The 24365-nt window shown below is 30.8% G+C and overlaps 1 protein-coding gene and 1 non-coding gene across 2 annotated transcripts in view; one reads left to right on the top strand and one right to left on the bottom strand.

Moving 5' to 3' along the window:
• Nucleotides 1-24365, bottom strand: part of LOC124355599 — a 49013-nt gene that overhangs the window by 3903 nt on the left and 20745 nt on the right. Inside the window, exons 2-3 of the mRNA XM_046806762.1 lie at nt 5170-5343; nt 1210-1249 (exon numbers count right to left, since the gene is read on the bottom strand). Of these exons, the coding sequence (XP_046662718.1) occupies nt 1210-1249; nt 5170-5343 (214 nt within the window). The remainder of the gene's footprint in view (nt 1-1209; nt 1250-5169; nt 5344-24365) is intronic.
• Trnap-agg lies at nt 21387-21458 on the top strand. The gene has a single exon. It is a non-coding gene; the product is annotated as a tRNA-Pro (tRNA).

The following is a 24365-nucleotide window of genomic DNA, read 5'->3' as shown; positions in this document are numbered from 1 at the left end:
GGAAATTATCCGTCCAATTCATTAGTAATAGTTGTAAGAATTTTGCTTGATTTGTTAGTTTCACGGTTGTGTGTGTGTATATATATACACGATTGGCTGCAGATGTTTGCACAATTGTGTACTAATTACTTATCATGCATGATATTTAATTTGGTAGTTATCTTTAGCAATACAATTTACCACTAGAATAAACGAAAATACAAAACATCGATTTATTAGTTACAGTTTGTTTTGCTATCTCGAATATATTTGTGTTGGTTATTGGAAATTACGAGTACATATATTCAAGATTTTTTCTCCTTATTATCAGGTAGTCTGTATGAAAGAGAGATTTTGAATAACTGATTAAATTCCGCATTCCTATAAATTGTATTGCTTATTTAAGTTTTTCCTTACTTAGAGATTTGTAAAATCTCTTCGAATCATAACGTAGTGTTAGCTCCTCTCACAAATACAGGTTCCTTTGAATATAGCTTTGAAACTAAGAGTTTTAAGGTTATATTAAAAATTTGTATAATACTATTGCTTTGTGTGAGAAACTAATTAGTAACTAAGACATTGAATTAAAATTACTAAAATCTCATATTAAGGAAATACACGCTACTTTTTTCATTTAATACTGACGTATTTTTATACAGCTTTAGTTTATTTTGTTTGAATGAATAAACTATAATAAATTTTGTCATATTAAATTAAGGAAATCACTTGAAAATGGTCACACTTTCCAATGGACACATTTGGTTGATATGATAAAAAGAATTTAATCACTGAATTTCTTATCATCTAATAAATGCTTGACATGCCAGTTAAAAAGGCATCCTCTAAAAGTATTATTGAGGTAAATGTGGGCGAAGGTGTGGGTTACAGCTAGAGTGCGTAAAATGTTGCTTCAGTTGGTTCTGACCTTCGTTTTCAATTAAAATGTAGTCTTATTTCAATAAATTAACTTCGAATAGGTTATTTAATTATTAAAATTTTATTCAGTGTTAGGAGTCAATCGTGTGATTGAAAAACATTACCAGTTCTATTAACATTTTACAGATACTAACGAATTAGATTAAACACCTATAAGTTAACATTTTTTATTCGTATATTTTTAGCACGATGAATATATAAATAGAACGTCTGGCATTAGAAGCAGCCTGAAGAGTTCGCGGTATGGCGGGAGAATTGGTTTTCCTTTCAGACGGTCAACGACCAGAAGGTTACCTAGTCCCAGCTGGCAGTCAAGGACCTCTGGTGAACGCACCTGCAAGCCGGTCCGATTTAACTGTAGTTAAATAAGCTCTCTCCCACTAATAACCATTAGTTTTATTATCACTATGTGTAGTTTTTATAACATTTTATATTGAGTAAAACTTTTAATGGCGATATTATTTAATTTTGAAGAAATTATAAGACAGAAATTTAACGAGGAATAAAAGAATTACACTTATATTCTAAACACATGAACAATTACACTACTTACAATGTTTTAAACTACAATACTTTACTTTTTTTATTAAATTAGTATACTATAAATCACAATCTCAGCTCAACAAACTAAGATATTTGTTTAAGCGTATATAATAATTTATCACATGAATAAATAATTAATCATGGAAGACATGGTCCTGTATAACATATGTTTTTTTTTTACTGCCTAACTTTAAATACATGACACCTAATTATTGAACGGGGTATTATGTCAGATACAATTCTGAAGAAAGAAATACTGTTCATATTAAACGGATGAGAAATGTTCTTCCACCACCTACTTTCCTTGGTGGTTACACTTATCCTTAATAAAAAACTGAATTAATATTATAGTTATTTTTTTAGAAGCTCAAGGTTTAATTGTTGTTAAACAAATATAGGAAAGAAACAAATTCTTAGTGTTATGAAAAAACTTATAAACAATTACATAAAATGGTATTATAAACAATTTTTCGTTACATTAAAAGTCAGAGTAAGTTAAATGGCAAACATTTTAAAAATCGTCTAATGCAAGATATTAGAAGGTATACATATTTTATATCACGATAAACTATATAACATTGACTATAATACAGACTTCACCTATTTCAGACCGGCGGAAATGGCCTTATTTATTAAAGTATGTAAGTGGGAAAATTTTTAAAACTTATCTTACCTATGCCTGCATGATTTATTTCTTGAATTTTACTGAACACATCATAGATATAAATATCTAATACTTTGTTGGATGAATACATTCCAGATTGTAAAGATTAAGATCCAAGTTTGAAAAAACGTTATTGTGAAATTATGTGTTATATTTAATTTTATTGCAATAATTAAGTACGTTCAAGTACGAATTTATAACTGTATACGTAAAAACTTGAGTGATAAATTAGTTTGTAATTTGTAAACGATAAAAAATGTACGCTAGAACTCCATTCACGAAATTACAGCAATACTCTTGTCCAATAACTGACGAGTATGCCAACCACGGTTAAATTATAAATAGACTCAGGCGATTCTGCCATTAGAACACTGGCCAGACGCGACGATGGAAAGTGTGCCACAACTTGTCTAGTATCAACAACAGAGTGCAGTGACTTCTTGTGACGTCACGCTCTTGGCCGGCTAACCCACTTATCTATCAAGGCCGGCCTTCTCCTTATCTCATTAAAACGACTGCTCCGTACTCGGTGAGGTAATCACCTATATTATATTGTGGAGTAGACCTACTCATGTGGTCATCAACCTGTGCAGACACACCGGTGAACGTTAAGGAGTCAGTGACCGACGAGTCAGCACTTTTTCCCCGAGCTCTCTTTCATTTGCCACATTAAAAAAATATTATTCTTATGTACAATAAAAAATATTAAGATCCTGTATTCGAGGGTTGCCCATCAATTCAGCTAAAATCGAGGAACACAAGCTAATATCATAACATTTTACTTGGAAAGCAAGTTATTTGAATCTACTGTTTGAATATGTGTTTCACGAAAACACCGACATGTTCTTCCATGGAAATACGAATAAAGTTATTTTTGGTTCATAGGTCTATGAATGTGTACGCTGTTTACGCACATAGTACTTGCAGTTCTTTATCTTTGGCAGTTAAAATTTTCAGATAAAAAAGGTTCTTGGTATACTTGTACTTTGTATCCCTTTTGATTTAATGTTATAACTTTCGTATAAAATGTAACCTGCAGTAAATAATAAGTTCCTCGAAAGATGCATTTGTAAATACGACATAATTATTCAGGAACAAACCTTTAATGTATATGTGACGTATTTTTTTAGAGTTATCCTATTTCATAACCTTTTTATTTTGACAAACAAACTATTTTTGATTCTACCTTTAAAACCGAATGATTGTTCACATCGTTAAATTTTATATGAAAGGATATAATAAAGCAGTTAATTAATCTGAGCTTCAAAGCAATTATATACTTGTGTAGGTTGAAAAACAATATTTTTGCCATAGTATTGGAGGAATAGTAAAATGAACTTAATTAATTAATTCTCTATGGTTATTGGCTGAGCGTTAGTAAACCTGTCACTCTTGGGAGTGAAACATTTTCATTTCTGTTTGTCTGCATTACTTATCGCACGATAACTTGGAAAACGAATAAACCTACAGGCCTGAAAGTTTGCAAGAAGCTTCAGTTCTATAATAGTAGGACTGAGTTCGATAATGGTACCTGCCAACCCAATTGTTTTTCGCTGAGCGGCGATAGCCAAAACCTTTCATTTGTCTTATGGGTAATCACGTTGTGAAAATATAGCGGAAGAAATAAATTTGTATACAGATTTTGTACAATCATGAGAAGTACTAACAAGTGACACTTTAGCTCATACAGTAAATAAAATGTAAAATTTAAAAGTCGGTGCCGATATCTGACTAAAGCACCCTCTTGCGTTGTTTTATAGTAACCTCGTTTGCTTACCGGAACTTTTAGTATTCAAACAGTGTTATAAAACCGAAAAAAATAAACAAAAATAGTAATAGTATTATGTAGGAGTATCCTTAAAAACGCTTCATTAGCACATTTAAAATTTTGCATAAAGTGCTTAGACAAGAATAGGTTTAATGATGTTGACTGTCCAACAATGGAATTTGGCTGAGCGTCATTGAAACCTATCACTCATTACACCAACACAATTTCCCTTTTGGCTGATGTTAACATTTATTTTCTCTATATTTGCATGTTTGTCTATATATTCGCAGGACATCTAGAGAACGAAATGAGCTATATACATTTAAAATTTTGCATGCAGCCTTAGCTAATTCTGTTATACGGCACATGATGACACGTAATCTTACATTGTCTTAATGGAAACTAAATAAAGTTTAAACAATCAACGAATGATTATGGACACACTAAATTGCGGGTCTAGTGTACCAAATACACAATTAAATTACATAAAACATCAGGATAATTTGGGCTAGAAGATTTGATTACAAACTGTTAACCCACTATAAAAACCTCGTATAAGGGAATCCAATTCCATGACATTATTTAAATATTGATAATCCAGTTATAATATATATATATATATATATATATATATATATATATATATATATATATATATATATATATATATATATATATATATATATATATAATAGATATGTATAATATATATACATATATACATATATGACCATATATATATACGGTCAGTCAACAGTTGTTTGTTTAATAATTCAGCTATAACATAAATTGTTATGATAACAGAAAAGTAATTACGTAGAAAGTTACCATTTAATTATTTTTTTTAGACCCCTTAAAGTTATTAGACCAATAATTCGTCGAAGTAGGTAATTGTAGTTAACTGTTTTTAGTAAGTTAATTTTAGTAGTGTAAATTTTTATTTAATCATTCATAGTTAATACATGTTTCTCGGAAATAACCTTTAATTATACCATAAATGGCTTCTTTTATTTTAAATTCATGTGTGGAATAGCTAAAACTTTTTAAGCAAACGACGGTAAACAATATTATTTAGTAATTCATGTTCCTGGAAACAAAAATACGGTAAAAAACAAAAAAGTTCTATTTACAGCTTTTAATTAAAGCGATGACTAAAGTGGAAATAAAAAATTACTTCAAATTTGATTTAACACAGGCGTAGCTTTTCTTAGAGATCATTGTTCTTTTCAAGGTTACTATTTACTACACCACGACTTGCCGATTGGGATGATGAACTCACACAAAAATATTCCCTAACAACGACCGTGAGAACGTTCACCTTCCCTCTGGTTGAGGTAGGACCTTCAGCAAGAGCGATGACATCACAAACTGGCTGACGGTACTGTCCGAATTGAGGACCCACGTTTACACTCCAGACGACCTTCTGGCGTTCGACAACCTGGGTGTACTTGAACTGACACCATTTTTTGATGTCAGGAGTCTGGGCTTAATGGCATCTAGCTCCGATCCTTTCTCCAAACCCTAATCATGAAAGTCCAGTCTTTTTCGTAAAATGAAACTCATATGAATTATATACATGCACACTTTTATGCGTTGTACGTTCTCAAAGATTTGACCTTTATATTCTCCTAGGGAAAATAACGTATCCCTTGGTAAAAAATAAAATTGATATTTAATTTTCCCAAAAAATCTATAATAGTAATGTAGATGTAGTGTAATGAAAAAATCTCAATACTGAACTTAAAACAAATTTAAGGTATGATAAAAAATTTGAACTGTCTTCTTAAGTGATTTTTTAATATAATATTGAAATCCTACTTGCAAAATGGAGCCACGGCCACCATTTTCGTAAACACAAGATCTTTTCTGGTCTATTGGACACTTTTTTTAAATAAAATTTTGACTCGATTTTTTCATATATTTTACCTCCAACTGCACCCTCCATACACCCTTCTCTCTCTACCTTCCGCCCTTTTCACATCCTCTCCACCAAACCAATCCTTTCCAATTCGCTCTAATTTATCGCTATTTGTAAATTATAATTAATATTAATGGTCAATATTAATTTTAATTAAATCCTTTAACTTTGCAAATATAATTTGTGAAAGATGAAAGAATTGAGCACTTTTCTATTAAAACAGCTAAAGTTATAAAACACAAAAATACTTTGTCAAGCGGACCGTCACTTCTGAAGTACGGAACCTAGTCAATCCGAGCTCTTTGGCAAAGGCACGCACAGTTCTAATGCCCTCTAAACCGTCTTATTCGTAATGGTTGCGTTAATTGATATTTAATTGTAAAACATGTAATATGTACAGCAAAATGTAAAAGATGGGAGTAAACGTAAAGAAGGAAAAAAATGTAAACTGCAGCAAAAAGAGATACGCAAAAAACAGATTGAGAACTAGTTACAACTGGAGATGGAACGATAAGAGAAACATGAAGTAGAAATGGTGCACTTTAAGAGGATAGATGTCAACTCACTGATTTTGATATTTATTCTTACCTAGTTTCATCTGAGGGGGAGGAGTCTTCCAGGTCGTCCAGGGCTTCCGGGGTTACAGTAGGATCCACGGAAATAAGTCACTGTCACTGAGAATATCATTGGCATTAGGGTAGAAACGCGTTTAGAAAGGAACCATCACGATAACAATCAGACCATGCCCCTTCCGACGGGAGGTGCGATACACAAACTAACGATTACGGGAAATAGGGTATAGACATACAAGACGTCACTACTCTGCCCACGAGAGACAGACATGGTGACCTTCTTTCCGAGACCATAACAAGAATAAAGAACGAGACTTTGCAGTGACCTCGACCGGGCCACATCTCCAAAACGACTTCTACGGTACCGGTACAACTGAACGTTCGGGCGAGACCACGCGATGTGTCCACCAACGAGAGACGGTCGTTAGATCGGACTATGTTTCAAATGTTTACAGGATAAAGTCGCCGTTATTGATTCTGGCATAGGAATGCACTAAAATATTTCCACAGCTATCAAAGAGTCTTTTACTAAATATTAAAAACTAAACCCTACCCTTCTAGATATATTGCAAATATTGTATAAAAGTAGCAATAACAATTTTTATACCGTTCCAAAAATGTTTTAAAACCAGTGTGATTGTGTCCTAACATGTGTGTTTTAACAATAGTTTATTAATTTATGATTGCTTTATGTTTGTATTTCAATATTGGTACCGATCAAAGTGGCTAACATATAATATTTGTATAATGTTTCACTTAAGTTTAAGTCATATAAAATGTAAAAAAATAACACATCTTCTTTATGGAAGGCAAGAAATGGGTTGGAAGTGTTAGTAATATTGACAGTTTTATAATTAAAACAATACAATTTTATGTAATGCTTCAAACAAATTTCTGAACATATACATGTAGTTTATGCAAATATCTATATGACTGCTGGAACTAAAGGTTTTAGTAGGTGCAGTGTATCACTTTGGAATGGAGAGAAGAATACGAATCTCACAATTAAGGAAATAAACTAAATATTCAGAAAAACCTATTCGAGCTAAATAATTTGCATTCTTAAAATGTCTAATTTATTGTAAAAATTGTAAAATGTATTTTTCTCCATAATCAGAGACAATGTATGGATGAAAACGAGAGGAATCCCTTTAATATATTTGTTTACATATTAGTTCATATTTTATTCGTATTATTATTCCATATTTACTTCTTTACTTATAGAAATGTGCAATTTAGATATAATTTATCACTATACATAGTGCATATACGTAATTTTAAACACTTACCCATTATTGTTTATACACATCATAACATTTTTTTTGTATAAAAATAAATGTACAAGCAATGTCTACTGGTCAAAGTGATAGTTGAAGGAAGCTGAATTCTATAAAACATTCTACTAATTCAACATATTTACTATAACAGTAAGTAAGAGGTACTGTTATGTTTCAAATGTTAATATAAAATAAGATACATCTGATCGTACTGTAAATTTTACTTATTTAAAACCAGTATTTGTACGTGACCTTGCAACGTCTGGGATATAAACAAGCTAAGAGTTTGTAAGGCCTTGTGTGGACCTTGATTGTCTGCCAGAAGTACACTCCTTAGTACAGTGGCCTTTTATATTATTCAAGTGCTATTTCTGGGTAAATGACCATTCAAGATGTTCCCGTTAACAATTGTATGGCTTGATGTAGTGAAAAACAGTAGTTTAATTGTCAATACACATGTGAATGTCTGAAATGCCAAAGACACTAAGAAAGGTAGTGTTTTAGAATTAAAGCACATGCAGTTTTATTTCCCTTCATTTAGTGCTCGTCTAATTTTTATTTATCCTTGAATTAAATGAGTTTACTGGCATTATTTATAACCCATCGATGCAATATGTGCAAATAAATGGTAGAATATATCAGAATATTCAATTTCTGGTTGATAAGTTATACTTCAGCACCTGCCAGAAATACTGAAAAATATGAGGATTTGAGATTAAAACGTATATGCAATATTATTATTCTTTATTTGGGGCTTTCCTTACTATAATATGTCGTTTGATACGTAATGTGGCGTTTTAAATGTTATATACTCCCCAAAACTAACAGCATGATTGCAAGATACAACTTTTCACAATAGGCCAGCTTAAAAAATACTGAACAGCAATTTATTTAATTTGAGTCTTTTATATTACACTTTGTTCAAAACATTGCACAAAGTACACGCGTTTTAAGAATGTAATTCCAATGTTTCTTTGAAGTAATAACAGTTAAAACTTATATTGTCGCTCAAAGGACAGATTAAATTTTGATAAACCAAGTTAGTTAGGTAAAATAAAAATGTATACGTTGTAGTGTACCTAAAAATCTATATGAATTTTAACGGTTATTACTTATGAGAAATATTTTAAATTACTCGAAAAATGGTATAAATAATGATACAACAATGTTGGAGTACATCATACTGTGTGTCTTAGTAACAGATTTCGCTGAAGTTTTTGGAAAATTAAAAGTTTACACATATTTCATTTTCATAGGCTACATATGTTACTATATCATCTGTAATAATATCATATGATTGTATCCACATTTTATTTCTGCTTACCAACATGTCATACGATTGTTATCAGCTTATATAGAGCCGCCATGGACGTAGAATAGTAGACAAATGAAGATATTCACTGATGCCCAGACAAACACGTATTACATACACTATCACTGAAATCGATGTTTTTATATAAAAAGCAGCTTCTTCAGAAATCGTAAGAACATACTAACATAGCTTTGAAAACATCCAGATAGAAAAATAAATTTTTCCAGCCCCTCGAGTGGAAGGCTTCTAAATCATCCAAAATATGTAAAAACTTTTATTGTGGAATATATAAAAAATTACAAACCTTATAATGTACCAAATTATTACCCAATAAACTTATTCGACCAGTTTAATATTACAAATGGAATTATGTGGTATACGTGTAGAAATGATGTTGTTGTATTTGAGCTACACAGCAATACAACATATCCGGGCTGATGAATAACAATAACAGGTTTATCGCAGAGTAATAATGGAGGTTAAAACCCGCTTACATGTTGCTCAACACTGATAGGTTACACTTCATTATATTATCCTTATCATCCGTAACATGATTGTTTAATGTACTATCATAAAACTCGTAGTCCTTAAAATAGTTTTAAATACAAGGTTTTAACCGACTGCGTAAATTATACATATACATATAACATACATAGCCTATACACGGTAGGTATCACAATGAGTCTACAGTGAGTGCGTCCGAATAGAATTTTGTAAAGATCCATCGCAATTAAAAGGTTTAACTTAGACAGATATATATATATATATATATATATATATATATATATATATATATATATATATATATATTTACAATACCGCAAGATAAATATTACATTCAAAAGTAGGCACTAGGCTCTGTGCAACGAAAAACATTTATTTAGAAAAGTTTAGTTAGAAAACGTTTAACAGAAAACAGTACAAAATATACACAGATATTAAACAACAGTAGCTTTTCACTTGATTGCTAATTTATAAGTTCAAAGAATACTTTAACCACTCTGATCGGTATCAGTGTTGTCAAAGAACATTCATTAAGAGTCAGTAGAATAATTTATGAAAATAAATCTCAGCGTTTGAGCTATACAGTCTTTCTTAGTTTTGTAAAGTTTATTAGTGTCGATGGATGATTTAAAAGGATAATACCATCCTTTATCATTGGCAATTTGTCATCTTTAGCACAAACATCACGTCATTCACGAACCAGCGAAGGATGAACACTGGCAAGAAATTCTATGTCAGTATTTTCTATAACAAGTCACTGTGAACCATCTGAAACACATGGAAAAAAGATGAAGTTTGGGCCGCAGTGGGGGGCGTATACTGTACAGCAACTTCTCCAGCCTTACGTTTGGTCATCGACCTCAACGTCATTTACATGTTTACGAACTTTATTGGTTGAGATTTGTTTGCACGTCATAATTGTTAGCAATAACAACTTAAATCGGCCTCTCGACTTAGTCATTAGAAATAAGTAGATTTTATGACAGATGAAATAATGATAACATGTTTCTTATGGGATTTATTGATATCTCGAATAGTGTTTGAAATTAAAAAAAAATTGGAAACAAAAACCTTAAAAAGTGTAAAGCATTCGATCTTCCTTTTTTATTTTTTTATCTGGATGTTGTTGTGATGATTTTATTCAAGTTTAAACAGTCACAATATTGGAACGAAATGTGTTTTGAGCTGGTCAACCAACTTGCATACTTCTTTCAACTGAGGCGGAAGGAATATTTACTAACAGTTTTGTTTTTTGCAAGCCAAAAATATGATACAGAAAAAGATGTTTTTTTAAACTTCCAGTCATTTACTGCACAATATTTTGCCAAAATTAATCTTGAAGGATCTTTAGCTGTTTTAAATATTCCTTATACATAAATAACTGTTGATAAACCAAGCAATATTTGTTTAGGTTACAACGTTTTATATAAATGTAAGGAAAAACTCAAAGAAATTATTTGGTAAAATTCTGAGCCATTCTGTTTATTGAAAATAATTCAGATTTCTCGGTTGTTTTCAAGCGAAATATTCTCAGGCAATAGGAATTCACTGAGCGAGCAGTCGTAGCACATATTAGTTTGTTATAACGCGACCGGAGCCGTTCAGCGGATATAATAGCTTGTTATGTTCAAAATACATCGATATATCGTATTGTCAGTGAAGTTGCATTTCTCAAATTTATGCGCTCTTGTGGGCGTGTGTTTTTGTGTTTATGAGTGTGCTTAGATTTTCACTTGTCTGAATAGCATGCGTTAAACCAAATACAAATTTATAGCTTAAAATAATTTTTGACAGTTTGACTATAAAGTATCACTTCAGTATCAATTTAGCCCACTAAAATTATTTTATTTATAAGAAATTCCTCGCCTTATAAAACGTTTTCCTTGTGACAAAAAAGAGACATGCATTGCATATTGATAATGAGTATCGGAAAATGTTATGTTTTAGGCAGTAATTACTATAACAATACAATTCTCATGCCACCAAAGCTGTTTGGTAACTTGAAAAAAAAACATTCCCTATTCAATGTAATAATTCAATACTTGATATCAGCTCGCCCTTACACCGCATACAATGAATATCTCAACCTCTCCACAATGATGAAAGTGACTTTTTCTTAGCAAAGCGTAGAGCAAAGTCACGGTTTGTGTTTCAGGCTCATGATTTGGTCTAACGATATTACCTACTATTTATTTGAATATCCTCCCTTAGAAATGGTTTACTATCAGAACATAAATCTCTTCTAATTTGTCCATAACATCTCTAATTTTAGTCATATATCCATAATGTTACAGTATCGCCGCGTGGTAACTATGTTTTTCCATTATCCTACTCACTACACCGTAGTAGTTATTATAGGTAAGGGTTTCTGATAATGTATTCATTTGAACCCTCATTTAGTGCACAAGAGACACGAAGACATATCATAGTGAGAGAGTGGAAACTTATCACAATAATCAACTCTGACTTCGAAGACCACCCATAATAACCGAAGCCTGTTCCCCTATGGAATAATTTAAAGAAATAATTTAATTTCACAATATTCTAAACAGATATAGCCCAGACAGTGTATTCGATTACAAGAAGGAAATAAAACCCCTTGCAGGCAAACAGTTATATGCCATTATATGATGTACCATATCCAAGAGATGTTTATCAAGATATACCGCTGAATGACCAAGAATGCCGGTATAACAATATAGAGTTCACTCAAAATGGGTATGCGGCCATTATATTCAATACGATTGATCAGGGATTTCCGAGGTCACAGACCGAGGACATCGGCTAGTGTCATAAATAAATATTTGGTTTCCTAAGGGACTTTCAAACAACAACTACCTTTCTTCATACCGCACACCTTTCAATTTTACCATGAAACTGCTATTGACTTTAAAAATTAAAAATGTATGATTATACATTTTGATCATCTGAGAAAGTTGTGGTAATAGATTTGTTTCTTAGTATTAATATTTTTTAACCAAGCGTATAGCTTTTACAAGAAGACGTTAGTTCGTAACGCCACTTTTTTTATTGTTTGATTATTCGTGTAAAATTTAGTATAAATGAGCACTGTACCAATCTCTTATAACTATTTTAATGTCACATGAATGTTATATTTCATCCAGTTTAAAATATAATATTAGTTTAATATTAGGCTGTGTACTTGAAAGGAAGGACATTTCATTAGCATAGAAGCTCCTCCAGCTGGAATACCACCAAAAAGGGCGCTGTCAGTAAACTAATTCACTATAGAAATGAAAGTTGAATATAGTGAACAGTCATTTGATGTAATTGACTTTCATTCCGTGCCGACGTAATATAGAAGCTAACGAGTGGCCTCTGCGCTACAGCTCTTTGATGAAATAGATAAGAGAAATTGCTTCCAATTGTCTAGGTGCGTATAAATTGGTATGTTTTAATATAAAGTTGTTCAGGAGAAGAAGTCAATAAATGTTTATAGACTCGATTAAATTTGATAAAATGGCTACTATTTTAAAAGAGGTCGTACGTTCGGAGACACTTTTATGTATCTAAATTGTATTTCATATAAATTTGTTAACTTAATAAAAAGAAAATTATTTAAAATTTCACATCACTTAACCATGTCACTGAGGTGCAGTATATAAAAACATACTTATTTAAAGTTCTATTCTTTTTAGTGTTTGTGACATAAAACATGTGATGACTTAATAGTATCTTACTCCCATACTAAAGGATTATTATATGTATTTAAAGTAGACAATTAATCAAGGTAAATATTTACTTTGCTACACGAAATATAGGATGTATTCGGAATATAACAATGTTTTATTCTTGGTGCACGGATTCAGGTGTGTTATAACAAACTAATATGTGTCGGAGCCCTACGTTGAATAACTTCCTACTGGTTGAGAATATTTCTTTGCTTGGAAGAAAAACGGAGAATATTACTCTTTTTTAATATCCACAGTGAGGGTAAACTTCTACCGAATAATTTTATTGCCGCATTACTTACACTGTAATAAAAGGAAAAGTGGTGTAAATATGTGTCCCACATTTGTATATTCAGTTTTCAATTTATCCCTACATACGTCTTCATAAACAAAAATAATTTTTTGGAATTTTTTAATTCACGTTTAAAAAGCAAAATTAATTACAAAACAGTTGAAGCACGCGCTCTCTGACCTCTTAGGAATTTAAACATGATTATAATATAATACTGAAAAATAAAAAAAGAATTACTTGATTTACGGTATGTAGTTACTACACATTCAATTTGGGAGGTAGATGTGGCTGTATTTTGTTTCGTTGACCTGCAAAAAAACAATTTATTAAAAATATTCGGTAACCAACCATTACTTCATTACCGTTATGTATGTACATCAGCATTTCTCGCTAAAAAGATTTATACAATTCAATGTAACTGGTGAATAATTATTATGTGCAAAAACTTTTAAAATAATTTTGAAAACTTTTACACTGTGGTTGTATCTCACCATTAGATTAGCCAAACATGATAAATAAGTACATAACCGCTAACATATTAATTACGTTTAGTTTGACGTTTCTATTTGATTTTAACTATAAATATTAATAATACTTTACTAGTTTTTAAACACGGAAATGAGTTTGCCCAAGTACTTATTTGCTGTAAAAATCAAAGTACAATCAGTGAAAGGTGAGTTCATGTAATTTCCTTACGAGCCTACGAAATATAAATTTTAATAGATAGCATTGTTTACAATGTAGCCTACAGCCAAAATACCTCCTATATCTTTTATATTTTTGCATATATTTAGCTAATAAATATTTTTAAATATTGATGATTGCCTGAGTTAAATTGATATTGGTAATACTTTTGTCAAAATTATAATTCTGAAAATAAATATAGAACCACTTTTGCTGTTCAATTTCCATTTCGCAACAGTATTACGATTTGGTGAGAGATATTGTTTAAGAGAGCTTTCACTTTTTATTATTTCGACAAAACTCCTTGCACATCCAGCAGATTCCTTCTTAAATTTTAATGACGAAAATGTTTTAATCTAATATGTGTTATCTAAAAAAGGTTTCTTTCTGAAAGTAAAATATATTGGAATGGTATAATTGCGTTCTTAATTTTATTACGTAGTGCAAGCAGGAAAACCTCATCATGGTCAGAGCACCATCTGCGTGTGAGTGTAATAAAGACAACACTTGTATAGCGTATCCCTCGTTATTACCTCTCAAATGTGATGGAAAATAACATGACATTTGTGTTAAAATACATATATATATATATATATATATGCATGCAATTTTACAGATTTTCTTCACCTGCATATTATACAGACGAAAATCGACCATTAAACTTTAAAAAGGTTTTGTTTTATCTATCCTTCAGAAATTTCTACAACGAGGCACAAGCATAATAGTTCATTAAAATATTATTTGGTTTTCTGCGATGTAAGGCGTAACATGTTTCCATCCATAGCTTATTTAGTTAATGAGATGTGTTAAGGACAGATAGACTGACAGACAGTTACAGAGAAAAACATTTTATATTCCCCTTTCCGACAGAAAAGGAAGAAATATTGCTTAAACTACTGAGTGATAAGCTTCAATGACGCACAGAAATTTCTCATTGTAGGACATGTACCATTAGAGAACAACATTTTTTTCTTTGTTTAGATGAATTTTTATACAAAACTAAAGTCTACAGAAGAAATGTTTTGTCAAAGTATCTTTCCAAAACATTTCTATTTCTGTTCGTTTGTGTACGCTGCATAGTTGCATTTAAATATGTTTATCATTATTTTTTTTCATTATTTTTATAATTGTTTTGCATTAAAAATTTATTATTTACATTCTTTTATCGGTACCAGAATGGTTTCCAATGTAAAATTTACGCTAGCGATCAGTAGTACCCCGAAGTTCCATTAAACATCATCAAACTGGAGAGTGCTGTTATAGGAATGAAGTTTCACGCCAAATTTAAAGTTTATACTATGAGATATATTTTGAGACTTTTTGTGGACAAACATTAACATAGTTAAAGAGACGAAAATGGATTGTCTCTAGGAGCCCTCAAGTAATATGCTTCGTTAATTCTAATACACTGAGCGTATAAATATATAATTCTTGATTTTAGTGGTTTAAAAGTATCCAAATTAAAATATTGGCAAACCAATGGACTAGTTTTACAGAATATACAAACAACGACTGCCTAATTTTCGGTAAAATTTACTAGTATTTTGGAATAAAAAGAGATTTTGATGTATTCAGAGAGCGTCCTCATTACTAGGTTTTTATCACTGTTTTAAGGTAGCATTTTATATGGCATAAAATGTTATTGAATTCCATTTGACACTCGTAAACAAACTAGAACTTAGTGTGTTTAACAACGAAATAGTATAACCAACTCCCGAGTACGATGATAATGTAACAGCACAGAATGAAACAAATGATAACTAGACAAGAGATATAGTTCATGTAACTGCGGATCCTTTGTTTGCTGCAATGTGTTTAGGAAGCCTGAAGGATAACAGCTTCCTTTATGTAATTCTACCTTCTTTAACCACCTGACTTGTAGTTACTTTTCCGTTAACTAAAACCTACCGTTATTTTTACTTTGTAATATGATATTGCTGACTGTTAAAATAAACAAAGCTTGTCATTTTCAGTTTTATGAGTTCCAGTTTAAAGTCATATTTAAAAGACACCGAATATTTTACTCATATAATGTTTTATTTTTAGCGTAATTCCTTTTTATTGTACAACAAAAATTTAATATTCATCTAAACCCGTACTTGTACATAATATAATGTACATGATAAAATTATTTGGTATGATATAACATGTATTAATACTCTATGGCTAATATATAATTTAATGGTTATTATTATATAACAGATTGGCCATTTATATCTACTTGAGGCATTGTTATAATCGTACTTATATACTTTAGGTTGGTATTAGAAGTAATGTTTATTATAGTATTCTTACCTTTTAATAAAGCTGAATAAATATTCTATTCCATTCTAGCACGTTTTATTATATTATTGCTGCAAGTAACTTTTAAATATATAAAATCTCAAGCAATTTAAGAGTTATTTTGAATGTCCACACAATATTATTGTTTGAAGAAATTAAATATAATTATCATATGACCACCACAGGTGTGTTTTATAATTATTCATCGTTGCTATATACCGGTAATGAATAAGTATATACGTAGATAACTAGATAATATAAACATTTACATATGTTAGTTAAACTTAAGTATTAAAAATAAGTGGTTTCGAACAAATTTTATTGTTTACATAGTAAAAGCTATTTTATGATTTAATAATTATTGTAACTGTATAAAATTCTTTTTAAATTATTTAACTAATTTATTACGTTCACCTTAGTTGGTAGCAGCTTTATTACAAGAATGGGTTACATTAATTTCATATCCATAATGAAAAATATATGAGCAAACAAACGAATTATATCTTCCAATATAACTCTTTCAAAGAACTAAAACTTTATAAAATAATTCCAGATTCATCTGAATAAACTTAAACGAATTTTATAATTAATATAATTATAATTAACTAAACACTACTTTAGATTTTTTATGAAAACGATTAATTTATAATTAACAAAATAATATGCGTTCTTCTTGATTTTGAATTCTCACAAATGTATCCCCATTATATATACTAAATTGCAGTTTTATAACAGCAAAGTGAGTATTGTGGGCAAATTGTTTATTAGTCAAATGTATTCTACACATAATGTTTATATCGTATTATCCATAACACTTATTAACTTCTAAATTCATTATTACTATTGAAAAATATCATAGTAAAATCAATTGATTTGTTAATTTTGGCATCAAACTGAGATGGAAATATGTATTTAAGGGTAGAGATTTGATAACGAGTGTGTTAGGCTCCTCTTGTCAGATCATTGATCTTGCCTGTAACGCTGAGCTGGCAAGTGAGGTAGGTTATCAGAGTACACTACAGATATTTAGAGGTTGATGATCTACAGTTTACTACGTGTGTCACTGATAACTTATCAACTTATAGTCCTTGTTGTTGTGACGAATTTACATCACCCAGGATATATCTCATTGCATACAGCAACCACTTTTTCATAGCATTTGTCCGCGCTATTACACAAAACCTATAAAACAAGACTACAATATTTTGGCATTTGATATGTAAGTTATTCCAAAACAATTATCGAATAGAGTTTTATGTTTTTATTGCTGATCTTTAACGTTCTCGGGCCAAAATTCCTTAAATTTCGATTTGTGGGAATGTAATCCTAATAATATATTTTACTAAATCCAATTCAGCGGCTCCTTTATATTAATATATCGTGAAAACAATTAATATAGGTATTTCATTTCAACGTACAGGCTTATCCTAAATCATTGTTCATTCATTGAAGTTGAAACAAATTTTTTTTTTACATCACAACTTAAAACGATTACAGTTTATATAGTACATTAATGCGTTAACAGTCGTATAAACATCTGCGCAAATACGTTATTTCACGACCCCTTTACCAATTGTATGATTGACAAATTACATAGTAATTAAAAGAATTTTAGAATAGAAGATTAGTTTAAAAGTTGGAAAATATCAGTTCAAAGATTATTTATACAAAAAATATTGACTGGATGGTCTTGAAATAATAATCTAGGCAACTCTTGAAGATCAGCTGGTTTACCTATGGGTTTTGCATAAAAAATATTTGCTATTAAAACTTATTTATATAGACAAGCACAATGAACATCAAAGTAATATAAGTATGTAAACATTCAAAACTAGTTACTTCAACAATTTTCAATGAATGTGTAAATGTAAACAAACAATGGTTGTATGACATATATAAAACAAAAACTCTCAACTTTCCGCATTTTTCTACAAGCAATTTTCCTTTCAATAATTGAGATATTGATGCATGTTCTAGAATATAGCCGTGTATTTTATTGTGATGTACAGAGAGGAAAACTATTTCTAATTATCCGGTAATAACCCTATTACAGCTTAACGTGTCTTGGTAGTACTGCACCCAAGTAATTCTTCAGGGAGATTCAAAGGACTTCTTGTATGTACGAAAATAAATTTTCTCTATTCAAACAATGGTTTGCATAATTTTTCTTGATTAGTAAGAATCACAGCTTATAGTAAACCTATTTTATCACTTTTCAGAAACTTATTCTGTTTGTCTATAGTTAAACCCCATATACTCTTTTATTTTCACAAATATTGATGAGATACTTGCTATGGATTTGCATTTATTCTCCTACGAAAATGTATAAAACAGCATTATTTTAGTTTCGAAGATATAATTCAACCAAGTAGCCTATTCCTAGCGTTAAACCATTACTATGCAGATATGCCATGCATAAAAGATTAAATTAGGATAGTAGAAGTACCTTGTTCGAGAAAAAACTCCAAGTTAAAGTATCCACTGCCTTTTACGTAAGTACACATCTATGCCTGAATGTCTACCTTCTGAATTTGTCGAATATGGTTAAATTGTTATATGAGGACATTTATAGCGTAATTCCAGGACATTTATAGTGGTCTACCATTATTAACTAGCCGGTTGATTAAGACATATATGTTTAAAAATACATTTGTATTTCTTATAAATCACATAAATACTTATTTAATGAAGACAGTCCGAAAAGCTGACTATGACGCTGAAAATGTTTAACTGTGGCAACATCCTAGGTATTACACACTATTAAAAATATGTACCGAAAAAACTGGCGGATTAAAACATTAGAAATAATTTGAAAAAAGGTACTTGAGTTCATGTTTATGTTGCATGTTTGTAGTGACAGGTTACATTACAATTATTTTGAATTTGTTCGTTTAACTAAAATAACTATAGACGTGGCATATAAAAACCTATAATAAATAAAATTTAAAACGAAATCATCAAGAAAACTTCTATTGATGAAAAGTAAGAAGTTTAACACTATAACAAGAAATAACACAAAACTTTATCTCATGAGGTAGATTAGCGTTTTTGATTGGGCGTTCCTGAGCTTTCTGTGTTTGATTTCCAATGTTAAATCCGGAACATTGATGAAAGAAATTGTTATGTAGCAAAACATTTGTCTAGAGATAACAGTGCATTCTAGTAATGTATAGTTACTCATCATAACAAAAAATATAATTATTGTTTTTCTTTTAATGTTAGTAGGCTCAATGCACATATGTTTATTACTAGTATCATTGTTATATATTAGCTTACCAACACCTGGACGTGCAAATCGTTGAAAATGCAGTCAAGTGAACAGAGCGGATGGGGGTAGAGGGGACTTGCTTGGTCATCGATCCTGAATAAATCTTTTTCGGCTGAATCAGTAAGTGATGTAAGATATCGGCTCTGTCATCTACTCGGACGAGGTCACTGAATTGTCATAGTACACAACGAGTGTCAGTGATAACCTGTCACAAGAGGTTCTTTTCATTGATGATGTAGCTTGAAAATATTTTTAACAAATAATTAAATGAACAGATTTGTTTAGTAGAAGGGTCTTGCACGGTCATTGATCCTGAATACGACATTTTTAGCTGAGTCGGCATGAAAGATAATTTATCAGGTTATATCACCTTCTCGCATATGGTGAGGTCATTGACTTGTCATAGTACACGACGTGTGTCAGTGATAACATATCATAAGAGGTTCTTCATTGATAATATGACGCTTATTATTGCATAGGCAGTGTCAAGTGTAAATAAACAGTACAAAAACGGAAATACCAATGATAATGTTTAATTTTTTCCGTTACGTCTCAAAATCTTAAAAATATTATGTACAAATAATAGATTGTAAGATATGAATTATGGTTACAGTGTTATTAAAATGCTTAAATTATATTCTTGGTTATTTTGGATAGTGAAAATTTGTTATAAAACTAGATATGCTTGTATTCGGATTTTATTCTAATTTCATTCTGAGAACAGTTTCTCCAACTATACAACTATTACTATACAAAATAAGGTACAACTGTGGATGATGATTCAATATTGATTATGTTCAAATTTGAATATATTTCAGCACTCGTTATTTTGTAATGAATAAGACATAGGAAGTGTGATCTGCGCTATTATGTTTTAGTTTAAAAAATTTAATCCATGTAAACCATAGACCTACAGGGCGTCAAAAGCCACCAGCTTCTTGCAGAAGTTCCCTGCTGGCCCAATATGGGAACTATGGGCACATACTATGCATATATTCAGTTATATTCATATTTACGTAGGATTCATCTAAGAGCTCCATGACACCCACCATGCGTAGTTTACCAAATTTAAGCGTGTTATTGCAAAACAAGTAGTTATGATAGCCGTATAACGCTGTGCAAAGTACGTAAATTTTACCTGCTATGGTAAAAATGTTAAGGTGATTCCAGATATTTAACAATCACTGTATTTATAATTATAATAATATTCATTAATAATAATTTTTTAGTATTTAATATAAAATACTAGTATTATGTTACATATTACTACTTATGTTTGAAGAGGAAAGAGGTAAGAAGGAAGAGATGAAAACAAAACCTTCTCGTTTTCAATGATTAGCGTGTTCCTTAAGGTGAGTTGTTTTTAAGGGCCTGCAGTGATATTGGGCTTTATTAGGCTAAAAATATTGTTATTAATATTTCTTTAAACATTAATCGTTTGGTGTAGGGTTTTTTGAAATCAGAGTGATGGTTGTACACAACTAACGTTAAGAATTAAAACGTGTGTACAATGGTTATGTACTTCTCCATGAAGTATATGAGGTATAGTTATATGTAGAAGAAAGTGATAGCTAATTGAATCGACCTCTTCCAGGTGTCGCCACCAGTCTGCTTACTGTCGCTGCTCCCGCTGTTTGTTTGAGAGAAAGTTACCTACTGAACTCGTTACCGGTATACGATCTCTGTCAAAGTGTGGCTCGGTGGTCTAGGGGTATGATTCTCGCTTAGGGTGCGAGAGGTCCCGGGTTCAAATCCCGGCCGAGCCCAATATTTTTATATTAATAAATATGACATATACTCTTATATAATAAATAATAAAATAATATGATTTATTACATTTTTGTAAATTTTTTATGACTTAAAGCAGTAAACTATTAAAAATATAACATTTTAAACCAAGTAATATCATGAATAACTCGGAAAAACCCGAAAATGTCAACATTTTCGAAATACTGCAAATAAAAGCACTTAAAATTAATTTCTTTCAAAATAAAACAACTGCAAAAAATGTTACATATGTAAAATTTAAAATAATGGTAATCTAACTACATGAATATGGATTTCAATTGTTATATTTGAACATTCATACAATTACGTTACAACAGTCTAGATAAAAATAAACATTTACCCATAAGTGGTAATATTTTTCTTGTAAATAGAAAATCCTTTGATAAAGGAGAACAGCATCCAGTATCCATGTGTAATATTATAAGGAACATATTGTTAGTAATGTCCTGGTAAATTGGAACATTACCTTTGATACAAGAGAACAGCTTCCAAAAGGCTGCATTCATGTTTAGCCGAGCTACTGGTATGTTTTGAATGAACCTCTGTGTACACGATACACTGCTTGTTGCTTTGTTAACGTTGCTATTTCCGAATAAAACTTGGTTCTTGTTTAGTTTTGTAAATACTCCAATTTTTAATCAATAATAGAAGCGGGTCAGAAGATAAATGTTTAAGAAGGGGTGAATTTTTTTTATATTCATAAAATAAAATGCTACTAGACGGAACAATTTAAATTTAACTGTTAATCGCACAAGACGTGAATGTATAACAAGAGCCTGTAATGAAATTTAAAATTTATGTCACGCTCAACATTAATATAAAAGAAAATTATAAACATTAAAAACGAAGAAATGTTTTCCACTGACAAAATGTCAGAACTGTCTAGTAAATAAAATTAGATGCTCACTATTTTAGTTGATACTTTTTTACGATAAAATGGTATTTAATAAAATTTTAATCATACTAGTTTTATTATTAATAAGCTAGTACAATAATAGCTAATAACAATTATTATTATTACATACGTATAATTATACTAATAAATATTATAATAATAATCAAAATAAGGGGCTAATATGCTATCATCGCATGCGGTTTTACTTGCCGATCAGTAGAGACATCATTGGCATATTACGTTTGAGTGGTACAAATAGATCCAGAGATGGCGACTGAAAAATAATTAAATTTACTGATCCATACTAGAATAGTTGAAGTTATGATGAAATCCGATGGAGTCTACATTACATCCCATTGTCATTTGTGTTATGACATTTTTCAAACGAAACGTGATTTATTACGTATATCAGATAGTGTTATTCCGGGTTCATGGTGAAGAAGATCAGTGGTTAATCGAATTGCGAGTGGCTCTTATCTTTACGATACCTAATCAATATCGTGTGCCTCATTTGTGACAAACTAACGCAATGCCCTCTGACGAATTTGTGTGATAAAAGTTTCATCTAATGCCTGGTGTATTGCTTTGAGATTACATTTGCCACGGGAATGGGTTCACATCATTCACATGTTTCGCCAAAATATACTTAAAGACCGAATGATTAGTATCATGTAGGTGCTCGGTCCCTTCGTTTTTGTTCCGTCAGTTAATTTAAAGATGCCATCCTACAATATCAAAGGAAACCAATTTCTAAATATTATAGTAAAATCCGGGTCTAGCTAGGGATCAGGCTAAGCTGATGCTCAGATTGCAGTAGCTTCATCTAAGTATCGATTGCCTAGTCAGCTCCCCGCTTTCACAACGAGATTTTATTACTACTGCTATATTATTATGGTACAGTGTTGAAATTACTAATTAATGACTAACAGTAACCCAAGTTAAACTATCTGCTGTTAAATGGTTAAATAAGTAATGAAGTAATTCGGTAGTGTTTTCGTAATCGCTGGCCAAGACCTGATAGACACAGGTCTAATATTCTATAATGTTCACATAAATAGAGAAAAATATCGCTGACAGATACAATGTTTCGCGACCATCTTCATATGCATTAATAATTATGAATTAAACCAATTATAAAATAAAAAGATAATATATTCTATATATTTTGGTTTTACTTATCCAAAGAGACTGTAGTGTCCTTGGTCACCAGTTTTGTCTCATCCAGACAAGCACGCCATACCTGTCCTTATCCTAACGCTAGAGGAGAAGAGGCAGAAGAGATTTGCGTGTCTGATGCCATTAATTTGCACTAACTGACAAACACTTTGGTGAATGCTGCCACAAGTTTATATTAATTGGTTTGAATTTGCACTGCTGCTATTAATAGTAAAAGCTAAATAATACGATTTGCTATTAATATATACATTCCAAAACACATACATCGATATACTTGCTTACATACCTATATTTATCAAAAATATGTACATATTCATCAAAACATCGTCACGTTTTCAGAGTTCTTTGTAATACATTTTAGAAAGTGTAACTGTTGTTTTACTTTATTAATATCATCATTATGAGTTTAAAAATGGAGAATTGTCCACACACTGAACGTGGAGCACCCCTTTTTTCGTTCACTTTTAATAAGTTTGTGTTTGTTTCGTCAAGTTAAAAATGGTGCCAACGAAACAATCAATTGTGGAAACGTTGGTAATTATGTTATTGTGTATGAGAGTGTTCCCCATATATAATCTCAAATGAATTATGAGTTCGCATAAGTTAAAGTTAGAGAATGTGTCACATTTTTGGAATTAACAGAGTTTTACGGTGCCCGCTTTGGTAGAAATGCAGTCGTCTTATCTAAAATGTAACAGATAAGGTTATAAGATGTATGAAGTTTTTTAATCTCTCATTGATTCCAGTTTTTTCGACGTAGCTGTCTTCAACAGAAATGTTATCTCCGTTACATGCACTGTCAAGTTAGTTTTTC

This window comes from Homalodisca vitripennis, chromosome 2 (assembly GCF_021130785.1).
Source record: "Homalodisca vitripennis isolate AUS2020 chromosome 2, UT_GWSS_2.1, whole genome shotgun sequence".
NCBI classification, from domain to species: domain Eukaryota; kingdom Metazoa; phylum Arthropoda; class Insecta; order Hemiptera; family Cicadellidae; genus Homalodisca; species Homalodisca vitripennis.
This window is presented reverse-complemented; position numbering and strand designations above follow the sequence as displayed.